General features: G+C 39.5%; 1 protein-coding gene across 1 annotated transcript in view; it reads right to left on the bottom strand.

Annotated features, from left to right (window-relative positions):
- Positions 1–14,037, bottom strand: part of UTP4 (UTP4 small subunit processome component) — a 32,827-nt gene that overhangs the window by 4,748 nt on the left and 14,042 nt on the right. Inside the window, exons 7-14 of the mRNA XM_058708731.1 lie at positions 9,174–9,345; positions 8,979–9,070; positions 7,664–7,760; positions 6,846–6,910; positions 5,461–5,583; positions 4,922–5,078; positions 2,559–2,665; positions 1,443–1,538 (exon numbers count right to left, since the gene is read on the bottom strand). Coding sequence (XP_058564714.1) covers positions 1,443–1,538; positions 2,559–2,665; positions 4,922–5,078; positions 5,461–5,583; positions 6,846–6,910; positions 7,664–7,760; positions 8,979–9,070; positions 9,174–9,345 — 909 coding nt within the window. The remainder of the gene's footprint in view (positions 1–1,442; positions 1,539–2,558; positions 2,666–4,921; positions 5,079–5,460; positions 5,584–6,845; positions 6,911–7,663; positions 7,761–8,978; positions 9,071–9,173; positions 9,346–14,037) is intronic.

The following is a 14,037-nucleotide window of genomic DNA, read 5'->3' as shown; positions in this document are numbered from 1 at the left end:
TCATTTAGCATTATACCATGGAGACTGATCCATGTTGATACCAATAACTTTATCTATATATCACTCTTGCCTCCTTAAAGAACACACAACAAGCCATTCACTTTCTGGATGTACCATGATTTACTTATCTCATCTGTTTAATGGACACTTATTTCCAGTCTTTCACTACTGTAAACAAGGCTGCAATGATGATCTCGGTATCAATGTCTTTTTGCACAACTCAAGGTTTATATCTACAGGAAGAACTTTTAGAATTAGAACTTGTGAATCAAAGATTACATGGATTTAAATTTTTTTTTTACATATCTCACTGTGTCCTCCCAGCACTGTGTACTATCAACTCTACTGATCTCTGCTAATCCAGAAGATATAAAAAATTTCCCACCAGCTTTAATAACTGAAGCCCCTATGGGACCAAATGCCAGGAAAAGGCATCAGGTGGACTTATGTGTGACAAAGACAAACATGTGGCTTCACTAATCTTTCAGACTCTAGTCAAGGACAAAAACCCACAAAACTGAAATGAGAGATTTCATTTTCTGAATAGAACATATACATGTGCGCATGTGTGAGATCATACTTAATCTTTCCAACAGCTCAGTGAGGAAAGTATTACGCCCATTTTACAGATGAGAATATATAAGTATTGATCATTTCACAATGTGTTCTATAACTCAAATATTAAAAAAAATTTGTTTTTAATCTTTATTTATTTTTGACAGAGAGAGACAGAGAGAGAGAGAGAGAGCAAGCACACGAGCGAAAGAGTACGAGCAGGGGAGGAATATAGAGAGAGGAAGACACAGAATCCAAAGCAGCTCCAGCTCTGAGCTGTCAGCACAGAGCCCAACACGGGGCTCAAACTCACGAACTGCGAGTTCATGACCTGAGCAGAAGTCGGATGCTCAACTGACTGAGCCACCAAGGCGCCCCCACAATTCGGGTACTTTAAAGATCTTCTTACAACTTGGTATGGAAAAAAGCAGTAGGCTATGCACTCATTTTGGTAAGTCTGTTACAGACAACAGACTTCACTATGGTCTGATTTCGTTATTTCAAAACTGAAGGTGAAATACATGATCTTTTCGTCATTTCAACTCTTAGGACCTTACTATATCCTATACCCAGTCTAACACCTGGGTCTATGTCATCTCTAGTCTATAAACAATCAGTAAAATGAGTACTTAAAAACTGCTCCTCCTTCCTGTACTTCTTTACTCTATAATCTCAGTGCTTCATCATTCCATTGTGCCCATCAAGCCAAAGGATATTACTGACCTATAATGTACCCAGGCTACACACAAAGTTTTACTTCACACAGGAGGAAACTACCTATATATCATCCAGTACTTTTAATTAAAAGCTCCTCCAAAATTGTCATTATCTTAGCTTCCTAGTTATTATCCAGCAGAAAGGAATTAGAAAGCGCTGGTATCTCTTACCTGCTGATCAGAATGAGCAATGACAAGGTTGTTGGTATTGGGGGCAATAGCCAGAGCAGTCACAGGGAAATTATAGGCAGGTACTGTGCAGTGAAGCTGAGAACAAATGACAGACACAAAAGATAACTCTATATACCTCCTTTCAGGAATGACTCGATGGTCTAGGTCAGTTTTTAAATAGCGTTCCTTAGAACTCAAAAGAGTTCTATGGAAGTTCCCACAAACATCAGGCAGTACCCACAAATAATAAACCTTAATTTTATTTAAAATTAAAAAAAAAACCCCACACATTTAACGCTCACACAACTGACAGCATTTGCAGAAAACTTCAGAGTAAAGCTTTTGCTGCTATCTCTCATCTATATGAATTGTTCATAAACACATCATTGAACAAGGAATCTGTAGCTCTACAGTAAATTTAAAAGAAACTAATGCCTTGACATGGACATTTATGCAAGTTGCAAGACACGTGCAACACTACAGTGTCAGGCAAAGCTCAAAGAGCAGTACATGCTTCTGCCACAACGTCATAAAGATTAAGTTATGCAGTTAATAGACAAACTCACTAAATGTTGCAGTTTGGTATTCTATAAACTTTTGATGCTCATTCCAAGTTTTGGGTAGTTCTTAACTGATTTTTAGGATGAAGATGAAAACTTGTAAGGGATCAGTAGTAATTCAATGTGTGAATGACAAGATCATTACTGATTAATGAAAAGTATTTTCCTGTTACTCCTTTGTCAAACTTCTGTTTAATTTAAAAATACCTTGAGATTACAAGGCAAGCTGTTAAAAGAAATTGTTACGATCTGCAACTAGTCATCTGGGTAAATCAGAATTTTCCTCACCATAATATAGAAATAATCTGGATGTGAATTCATCATCCATAAATCCTTAATTTCAAAATTTTGTACAAGCGTGTTTTCACTGTTCCAATTGACTGATTTTAATGTTGCAGATTATAGTTTTGGGGCTCCAAACAAATAAAACAGGAAAAATTCTTAGTTTAAAAAAAAAAAATGTCCACTAATTTTCCAGGTCATACCAATCTGCTTTGAGTCTTGTAACTGCACGGTTAACTTCCTCTTGTTTCCTACTACTACACCCTATGCTTACCTTTAGATGTTTTATGTTGTACACATGGACTCCAGCACTGGTACCTGATGCAGCTAGCCAATTCCCATCTGGACTGACTGCCAAAAGACACATGGACTCCACTGTCCCTGTGCAGACAGAACAGTAGTTAATCTCTAAATTCAGTGTCCACAGCCAGCCCTGGCCTGGATATGATAGCAAAAGTCAATTAAGACTTTTATGTATTTATTTGTTATTATTTTGTATTGTTTTTAAAGAGGGAGAATTTTTTTTTTAAGTTTACTTATTTATTTTTGAGAGAGAGCACAAGGGAGAGAGGGGCAGAAAGAGAGGGAGAGAGAGAATCCCAGGCAGGCTCTGCACCGTCTGTACAGCCTAATGCAGGCCCAAACTCACAAACCATGAGATCATGACCTGAGCCGAAGTCGGGAGCTTAACCGACTGAGCCACCCAGGCGTCCCAAGACTTTTATTTAAATCACAATTGGATAATTTGATAGTTTTGCAAGTAAGTCTTACATGTTAGTCTACTATTTTCATTTAATTAGCCATCCATCATGTAAAGAGGAGCCAGAGATAAACCTGAAGGCATCACTTGCTCAAGCCTGAGTGAGACACTGCCTACCAGAGAAATGGAGAATCAAGGCAGCAGCTACCTAAAGTCTGTATTTTAATTGCTTCAAACTCCTTTCCTACCAAATGGTTTTTAATCAAAGCTAAGGACAAACAGCAAGCTCAAAAGGCTTGACGCATATCTTTAATTTATTGGGTACCTGCTGTATATTTAGCACTAAGGGAACATGGGCACATATGGGCCATCTTTGTCATCAAGGGATTTTAAACCAATCTGGCAAAATGAAGACTTGTGGGTTAAAAATCAAACAGTGATGTTATATGCCAAAATTTGTGCTGCAAACAACACCCCCAAAGGATGAAAAAGCTTTATAACAAGACATAAACCAGATGCTAAAGATGGGTGGAAAAGGATGGAGAACATGAGCTAAGTGACAAGGACTGGAATACACAGGTTTGAGGGCTATGAAGAAACCAGCTTGACTATAAGAGGACAAGAGATGGAAGAGGAGGAGCAAATAAAGTAGTATCTATAATGCCGAGCCTAATTTTAAGAAATGTTAAATGCCAAATACAGAGTCTAAGTTGTTTTTATTTTTTTAAAATTTTTCTTAACGTTTATTTATTTTTGAGACAGAGAGAGACAGAGCATGAACGGGGGAGGGTCAGAGAGAGGGAGACACAGAATCTGAAACAGGCTCCAGGCTCTGAGCTGTCAGCACAGAGCCCGATGCGGGGCTCGAACTCACGGACCGCGAGATCATGACCTGAGCCGAAGTCGGACGCTTAACCGACCGAGCCACCCAGGCGCCCCTAAGTTGTTTTTAATAAAAACATATACAGGCACTCAAAATACACTGTCTCTTATTTATCTGCCTCCTAACTTGTGGGTTTCTTTTCCTGTATGCTTCTGGAGCAGCTTATGAATAGTGAAAGTTTAAGTTAAAAGAGTTGATGTTTTAGGCTGATGGAGTCTAAATGACAGTGAAGCTGCTATATCTAGGGCAAGAGAGAAGGGAAAAGGCCCACGGCAAGTACTGGGTACTAAGTTCTCAATCATGAACTCAGCAACAGTTAGCTATACACAGTTACTCAGTCATGCATACTCATGCTCTCAGAGAACAGGGGTGACAGGTAATACAAATGCATGTGTAAGTTCATCTTTATTGAAAACCACCGACCAAAAAAAATTAACACGTCCAAAAAATTACCTATATATAAACATCTATCAGAAATACACAAAAATAGCGGTGTCTGAGTGGCTCCATTAATTAAGTGTCTTGACTTCAGCTCAGGTCATGATCTCATGGCTCTTGAGTTCAAGCCCCGCATCAAGCTCTCTGCTGACAGCTCAGAGCCTGGAACCTGCTTCACATTCTGTATCTTCCTCTCTCTCTCTCTGCCCCTCCCCCAATCACACTTTGTTTCTCCTTCAACAATAAATAAACATTTAAAAAATTAAAACAAACAAAAAAATACACAAAAATGTTAATGGCAGTTATTTCTGGGTGTCAGTATTAAGATGATTTTAACTTTCTTGCTCTGCTAAAAAACTCGAAGGGTGATGAAATTTCTGGCCCCAAATAAGGACTAAAAAAATCCAGTGAGAAAAGAGTAGGTGTAAGGAACATTTCAGATCTCATCAAGCATTTTCACCAGATATCTCCTCCTACTTTAAATTGCAAACATGTGTGTATTTACAGGGTGGGGAAGAGCATTAGGGAGCCCTGACAATGATTTAGGTTTAAAAGGGAAAAAAAGATACATCAGAGACTGACAACTCTCCCCCTTGGCCAGTTACCAAGTTCCCACCTGACTGAGGCTGGAAAGTATGCAGGTGCTTGAAGCTTCCTTCCAACAGCCGAATGATATGTAGAGACCCTTGATTTGATGCCACAAAGAGCTTTGTTGAATCTTCAGAAAACAAAATCTGAAGGGCAGAGCGAAGGAATGCTGGCATTTTGGAAACCTTGGGTGAACCAGTAGTAAAAACCAGTAAGAGAGAGAAGTGAGACCTAGAATCCATCAAAAATAATCACAGCCTAGCTTAAAAGACATTAATACTCCCTGATCTAAGGAAGCCAACTGATCAAGAAACACTAACATGCCCATTATAACCTTTCCATCCCCCCTTTCATCTCTGCAAAAGCCTATGCTTTATTGCCACTTTCTGGCACTTCCCTATGCCTCCAAAAACATAATCTATTCAAAATGGAAATAAAATACTGTTTTATAAACAGCTGTCTCCAAATAGCTTTTCATGATTCATACTCAGTATGTTCCGCTTCACACAAAAATCACACACTTAAGAAATTTTTTCTTGTTCAACCAGACATTGGGTTATCACTTACCCTTTGGAGGCTTATGTTGTCATGTTCATAATTCAACCGATAAAGAAAAAAACGAGAAGTTGTAGAATAGGCTATCCAACTTCCACACGGGGAGATACAGCTGCAAATAATGTTCTCAGGACCCTGGCAATGTCAGAAATCAGGATGAATATTCATGAAAAACTTCACTTTGTCAAGGTTCACTGTGATATGAATCCTCAAGCTGTTGCCACTCTGGCCATAACCACAAATACCTACACATAATCTTGACACACATATGCTATGTGTCACTAGGATTATTTCAGAGGTACAGCACCTGAATGGTGTGGCTTGATTTCCAAAACCAAGAACAGAGGTCTATGAATATGTGAACTTCTCTCAGCCCTTCGTGTACCTTAAAGATGGCTTCACACTAAAACCTAACTAGAAACCTGAGAAGAAAAGCATTTAATACAGTAAGGTTTTGTAGGCCAGGTGACTTGGAAAACTAATTTTCTGAGTTATGTTTGTTTCATTTTGTCTATGATACCTAACAACCTGTAAGAAATAGCAAAAAAAAAAAAAAAAATCTGAAAAACAAAGGAAAAGTCCAATGTAACATTATATAATTCAAAAAACTCCCAAAATATCTAATTATATGTATGTATGTATACATACATATACACTATCACATAGAAAAATACCTGGAAGGAGAAACAGCTAATCAATTAATTATTCCAGGAGAGTGGACTAGAATTTTAAGAGGCATTCAAGAATATAAACTATGAATAGTGTATAAATTCTTGATAGTAAAACTGTATTTGCAAATATTTGTGTAATTAAAATAAGGACATTTAGGGGTACCTGGCTGGCTGAGTTGGAAAAGCATGTGTTTCTTGATCTCAGGGTTATGAGATCAAGCTCCATGTTGAGTACAGAGATTACTAAAAAAAAAAATTAGAACTTAAAAAAAAAAAGACATTTAAAAGGAAATTACAAGGCAGTGTGCATGTTATATTCTCATTACTGTAGAAAGGAAGGATATACACCTGCACACATGGGTGGAAATTTTTTCTAGAAGGACATGTAAGAAACTATTGGCAGTGATTATCTCTGGAGAGTGGGACCAGGATTTGGGTAAGGAAGAGGCTCATTTCTCATTGTATACTCTTTTACCATTTCAATTTTATAAAAATACACAAGTTATTTACATAACAACAACAACACACCAATTTTCTGTATTCATTCATCCAATAAATTCTGCATGCCTTACTTATAATCACAGGAAACCCAGTTCTGTTGACAAAGTACTTCATTCAAATAATTGAAGATTTTAGACTTTTATGATGTCGACTAAGCCTCAAAATTCATTATGAGAAAACGGTTCTGGATTTCACAGCCTGGACACACAGATAAAACTTCCTTACCTTTGTCTTGAGGTGCAGCAAATGATCTGCGTCTTTAGAAAGTGGAAGGGTATCCCCATTCTTTCCTGGAACAAGAAATTTCCCTGAGTTTTTCTTCTCAAAGAAACGTTATTTGTACATTTTTCTTCTAAAAAGTCATTTCTAGGTAGAATGAAATCTCTACCACTGGAAATAAAAAAAATGTCTGACACAGTAAACCCAGTTTTCTGGGTTTATATGAAGAGGAAAGCAGTGAGTACTTTCTTAGCTTCTATTTAGGTGCCTCAGATGTGGCCCATGGTATATCACTAATTCTCTGAAGCTTTAACACACAGCCAGGCAGTGAGGTGGGTGGGAGTGGGGTTTGTGAGACCTCGACTTCAACTTCATTTGCTCATTTTGGAACCTAAAGCAAAACCCTCCTATCTACTATAAAACAACAGAACCCAAACATTTTCTCAACTGGTCATACAAAAAGCCACTAGACTATCACCCCAGTAAGAACAACGTGACCTCCTCCTATTGGGTGGCTGTCACCACCCAATATTAAATCTTGTCATTTTCAGCAGTGTGTTTTGCTCCCAGGGCAACCCTCACCTCCACTATGCCCTGCAGGGCACCTTACAGAATCATAAACTTTTAGCATTTGACCCAGTAACCTGCTAACAATTCTAACACTGTGAAGAACTCCTTTGGTCTCTCCTGTGGCTGGGAAAACCAGAAGTTGCCAAAGACAGAAAAATACTTCCATTTTTCCACAAGCAGAATTTCAACTGCAATTCTAATCCCTCGCTTCTCTCTCCAGTCCTCTTAGTGGAAAAGACTTTCTCTCACTGTACCTGTTGCAACTGTAGATCCCAGTCGCCACAGTTCCAAGTGATGAGCAAACTGGAAAAGGAGAAGGTGCCTCTTTTTTGAACAGGAAATGAGACGTCGCTGTATCCAAGAATTGAAAAGTGATAAATAAGCAGGGTTATTTATCGCCTCAGTACTAGATACAGCAGCAACATCCTAGCACGTTTTTTACTGATGAAATCCACTTTCTTCATAAAAATGTCCTAAGTACTACCATATGTCAGTACTGTCCTAGGATCTAAGAGCATAATGATAAATAAAAACATAGCTACTGCCCTCGAGCTCGTAGTCTAAAAGGACTGACAAAGAATTAAACAGGCAGTTGCACCAAGTGTGTTAAGAATTTTAATAGGACTAAGCACAGCATGTAGTGAAAAAAAGTAGAAAGGATATCCAATGTAGCCTCATAAAGCCAGGAGCCCTGATGAGGCTCATTAATAAAGACAAATCAGGCAAAAAAAGGTAGGGCAGGACGTTCCAAGAGGAATGGCATATGAAATAGCTCAAAGGTAAGAGAGCATTACAGAGAATAAAGTCTTTCAGCACACTAAACTAGGTGGGGGTAGGGATGAGGTGAAGCACGCGTTGGACAAGAGAGGGGAGAGAAGATGTTGAAGGACGGGCCAGATCAAGACAGGTTTCAGAGGCCATGCTAAGGAATTAGGTTAGCCTGAAGGACGAACCAAAAGCTTTTAAGCATGGAATGATGAGCAAAGTTGTTTTTTGAATGGATCAATGGAGAACAGGCTGAAATGGAGCAAATATAATAAAATGAGATCATTAACAGGTGAATGCAGTTGAGAAAAGACACCGATTCAAACTAGGATAATGGCAGTGTTAAGAGAAATGACTAGATTCACAAGACAATGAGGAGGTAGACTCAGTAACGTTTACTGGTTGAATGGAACGTAGAAGCAGGTAGCGGGGAGAAGGGTTTCTAGCTTGGGAAGATGTCCTTTTACCTAGAAAGGAACACTGGAAGCCTGGATTTTCGTGCTCCCACCCAGAATAATAGAGTCCAGCCTTAAAAACAAAAAAACAAACTTCCCTAAACCACAACTATCCAGAAGAGGGAATGATTTCCCCAGAAAGTGAACTAGGAGTGTTGCTGTACATCTCTTGGCCCCTGTAAATGTTTTTACAGGACGCTTACCTCACAAACAGAAGAACGAAGAAGGTAGGTAACTATACAAGTCCTATAGATTTGCCCAGAAAGCGTGAGCCGTACTCAGTCTTATAGGACAGTCTTATAGGACAGACTCAGTCTTATAGGACAGAGGGCCAGGGGACAATACTTACATGGGGAAAAGTGATTTTTCGGAGAGCAGCATCGTAATTCTTAACCTCCACCTTCTCCATGAGAGGACGAATGACTAAGTGGGTGTCAGTGCCTGCAGTGAGAGGGGAGAGGGAAGGCAGCAGAGTTGGAAAAAGCCCCACGTGAAAATAACCAGAGCCGGGTAAAGCGGCAGCCTGGCAGCGAGTGCAACCCACCTCCAGATATCAGTGCCGTCGGGCTGTGGGCCACGGCTCGGACATCATGTGTGTGATGCTGGAATGGCTTTGTCCGCACCCACTGCTTCTCACTGCTGTTGGAAGTCACAGAGACCAGCTGAAAATGGAATACTGTCCCCTCGGCTGTGCCCACCACGAAACTGTCTTCTTGCTGAGAAATTAAATCATTAGGGAGGTACATTTGAGCAAAATAGGGCCCAGTTTGAAAAATATTCCCTGAGGTTTTCTGTCTGCACAGCTTAGGGGAAAACCTATGCCCAAAACCATAAGGTACGTTATGGGGTCTTTTTCCTCCAGAAGCTGACAATTCCATTAGAGGAGCAAGCTCACACACAGGTAATAATGTGCCCTCTACTGACAAAATTAACAATGTGTACCTCAAACAATTACAGTGCTTTCAAACATACAAACTAGACCCCATTAGAAAAACAACAAGAAAGATCACCTAGGAGTAAATTTAATATAATAAAAACGTATCATCAAAAGACTTGGAAACAAGGACTCAGATACGTGTACGCCAATATTCATAGTGGCATTATTCACAAAAACCAAAACATGAAAATCCAAATGCACATCAACAGATGAACAAACATAATCAGTATATACATATAATGAAGTATTAGTCAGCCTTAAAAAGGGATCAAAATTCTGATAATGGTATTAATGTGGATGAACTTTGTTTGAAAACATTATGCTAGGTAAAATAACTCAGACAAAAACGGACAAATATTATATGATTCCACTTAGATTTCCTAGAATAGCAAATTCATAGGGACAGAGAGTAGAATAAAGGTTTTAAAAGGACTTGGGAAAAGGGAGAAATAAGGAGTTACTTTTTAATGGGTACAGTTTGTGTGATGAAAAAGTTCTGAAAATGGATAGAGGTGATGGTTGCACAACACTGTGAATGTACTTAATGCCAGTGAATTGTACTTAAAAATGGTTAAAATGGCGTATTTTCTGTTATGTACATAAACAGTAAACAAAAAAAAAGTACTGAGAATAATGGAAGAAAGACTGCAAAACTGTAGTCAAAACCTGAAGCTCATTGCCTTCTTTTTTAGGGATGAAGAGAGGGTGGGCTGAGGAGGGAGGGAAGTAGCTATCACACAAGGACCCAGGTGCCTAGTCCTCAGTTTTAGGCTCTCTCTCACCAGGATATTGAACACTGTGATTTGTGTTAGTTTTAAAAGGTCTTAGTATGTCCGCAATTTTTAAAATTCCTTTGTATGCTCAAAACCATTCTCATCTTAACTCCGGATTAAAAAAAAAAACAAAAAACATTTAACTTTGAGCAGGGGAAAAAAAATAGGATGGATCTTTGATAAGGCAGTGATAAACCTAGGAACCTGACCAGCAGTTAACCAATCAAACAGTACCAAGACTAGGTCAGTCAGGTAAGAAAAATGAGATATCTAAACATGTATGAACATGTAGCTGGATCAACTACACACTCACTGTGCTAAGGACCATATATATGTCGTATAATCTCTAGTCCTTGAGTAACCTGCAAGGTTAAGTGACCATTTGCCCTACGAGGAGAAAGTGTGAATGACTTTGAAATAAATGTAACAGGGGCGCCTGAGTGGCTCAGTCAGTTGGGTGTCCGACTTCAACTCAGGTCATGATCTCACAGTTCATGAGTTGAAGCCCCCCATCAGGCTCTGTGCTGACAGCTCAGAGCCTGGAGCCTGCTTTGGATTCCGGGTCCCCCTCTCTCTCTGCCCCTCCCCCATTCACGCTCCGTTTCTGTCTCAAAAATAAATAAACATTAAAAAAAAAAGAAATAAGCATAACAAGTAAGTATCCTTGTTTAGGGAGCGCTTTGACTGTCTTGGAGCCAGTTTACAACTCTATAAACTCTAGTACTGAGAGTTAGGCCAAATAAGTTTGCCTGATGGAATGCAACTGCTAACTGCTCTGTGGACACGGAGTCTTGCAACAATTTGTAAACTCATTTCAGCATTCCTAATGGTTGTATAGAACTCTGTGTTTGTGAAATTGTCCTTTGAACTGCTTATAACATCTTACTGGTTTCCTTGTTAATGAGTTACAGAAAATCTCTGACATTTCCATTTCATGTTTGTATGAGTAATGATTTTATCTCCTCCCCCCCCCCCCCCCCCCCCCCGCGATCATCATTGAATAGCTCTTTACACAGGTAAGGAAACGAACTTCAAGAGGTCTACAGATACGACAAAGACACATGGCCATCTGCCTTCAAAGCCTTTGCTCTGGGCACACCACACCACCTCAATCTTGTGCCAGCTCTCTTTGAGGTAATTTGCAGGCACATGATTGTGAGAAGGAAGGAAAACGTATCTGAAGGACAGCATATAACTTAACCCAAACCAGCCTCTCCCTTTGCTGCTCTAAGGATACTATTTGAAAACCATTATCCAAGGAAGAGTGGAGATACTGAGCAGCTTAGGAACTTACACACTGTCCTCCACACCCAACTAAACAGTTTATTTATATACAAGGGGGTGCGGGGTGCGGTTTGCACAAAGTCCCACCAAAAGACAGGGACCAAAAAGACAACTCTAACTCACTCCACATCATCTTTCCCCAAAGTAGAATCATAAAAGAACTGAAAAGGAAAAAAGAAAACGCCTTTCTCAGGGCACAGAGGGAACAAACCAAGGCGAACGCTGACCTGAAAAGGGAGGGGGAAGTGTCCTAATTTAATCACAGAGTGACTGTTTCACACAGAAAAACAATCTCAAGACTGACCTCTAAATGAAAGCAAATGTTCCCTACAACTCTCTGCAGGAATCAGTACTTGCCTACTTGATAAGGGTGAAAGACATCTAAGATCAAAGGACTGGCTATTTGCCACCATCCACTCTTCAGTCAATGAAAATCCATTAAAAAGATATCTAAAAATAATCAACTGTGCTGGCAAGAGAATGTAGTGGAGAAAACCCTTGAAATTAGGATCAATTTCAAAAAAGATGTGAAAATGCCAATACCACACTCATTCTGTGCCAGGTACTGCACTTAGCACTCTACATGCCCTACCCAATTAATCCTTCCCAAACGCTATGAAGTATGTATTACTAGCATCCCTGTTGTCACAAAGAAAGAAACTAAGATTTAGAAAGAAGCAGCCTGCCCAAGTAGCCTAAGTGCTACAGTTGGGGTTCAAAACCAAGTATGCCCTAGTTCATAGGGTATGATAAGCATTTTGAGGGCTGGAATTTGTACAATTACATTTGTCCACTAAAAAAATAAAAATAAAAAAATAAGTAACAGTTTACTGACTCTCAGGCACATATTTGCCCACATTTAACTATCTTTGAAATCAGGATATCTTCTAACTTTCAACCTAATGCATATGTATTATTTTCAGATAAAGAGCAATATCAAAACTTGCAGAATGGGTGGCACCTGGCTGGTTCAGTTGGTAGAACATGCAACTTTTCATCTCAGGGTCATGAGTTTAAGCCCCAAGTTGGGTGTGGAGCCTACTTAAAACAACAAAAACTTGCAGACTGGTTGTCAAAAACCTGAAACAAAATCTTGGGACTACAGTAGGACATCATCTACCAACACTATGGATGGCTGAGAGGCATGTGTGGGAAACATGGACCCTGATGACAGAGTTGAAAGGTGATTCAGAGTCCATCTGTACATGTGAAGAAGTTTTGGGAAAACCTTATTCACTTTATTTCATTCATACTTTCCTGGTTATATATGCACAAGACTAATATAATAAAAATGTTATGCTTTGGTCTCAAAAAGCTCTTCAATAAGAGCTATTTAGAGAATAACTATTTACAAGAATGATAAGAATTTATAAGAATATGAATTCTATGTTTAAATTTTTTTTAATGTTTATTTTTGAGAGAGAGAGAAACACAGAGCATGACTGGGGGAGGGGCAGAGAGAGGGAGACAAAGAATCTGAAGAAGGTTCACTCTCTGAGCTGTCAGCACAGAGCCCGATATGGGGCTCGAACCCACGAACCACAAGATCATGACCTGAGCCAAAGTCAGATGCTCAACCAACTGAGCCACCCAGGTGCCCCAAAATTCTCTGATTAAAAAAACATTGTGTCAGTTTAAATCATAATAGTCTGTATTACAAAATACAAATTTTACATTTCAAGAAAAGCACTGTTATAGTTTAATTGGCAGTGTTTTTTCTTTCCCATGATAACAAAATTATGGCATGTCTTACAATCATTTATATCTAATGATTCAATGCAATACAGTAATTATAGGCACAGGGTAGAAGAAAGATCAAATAGTAAAATGGTATACAGTACAAATTAAGCCTGCCTCCTGCCTGCCAGCCCCAACTTTAAAATTACCATTAGCGTTTTTTTAAATATATATATATTTTTTTAACGTTTATTTATTTTTGAGACAGAGAGAGACAGAGCATGAACAGGGGAGGGTCAGAGAGAGAGGGAGACACAGAATCTGAAACAGGCTCCAGGCTCTGAGCCATCAGCCCAGAGCCCGACGCGGGGCTTGAACTCACAGACCACGAGATCGTGACCTGAGCTGAAGTCGGACGCTTAACCGACTGAGCCACCCAGGCACCCCTATTACCATTAGCGTTTTAAAAAAATGTTTACTTATGGGGCGCCTGGGTGGCTCAGTCAGTTAAGCATCCAGCTTCAGCTCAGGTCATGATCTTGCGGTTCGTGGGTTCGAGCTCCACGTCGGGCTCTGTGCTAACGGCTCAGGGCCTGGAGCCTGCTTCTGCCCCTCCTCTGCTCATGCTCTGTCTCAAAAATAAATAAAAACATTAAAAAAATTTTTTTTAAATGATTATTTATTTTTGAGAGAAAGACAGTGAGTGGGGGAGTTGCAGAGAAGAGGGGGAACAGAGG

The sequence above is a fragment of the Neofelis nebulosa genome, chromosome 17 (genome assembly GCF_028018385.1).
Source record: "Neofelis nebulosa isolate mNeoNeb1 chromosome 17, mNeoNeb1.pri, whole genome shotgun sequence".
NCBI lineage: Eukaryota > Metazoa > Chordata > Mammalia > Carnivora > Felidae > Neofelis > Neofelis nebulosa.
Note: the sequence above shows the minus strand (reverse complement) of the source record. Positions and strands in the feature narration are given on the sequence as shown.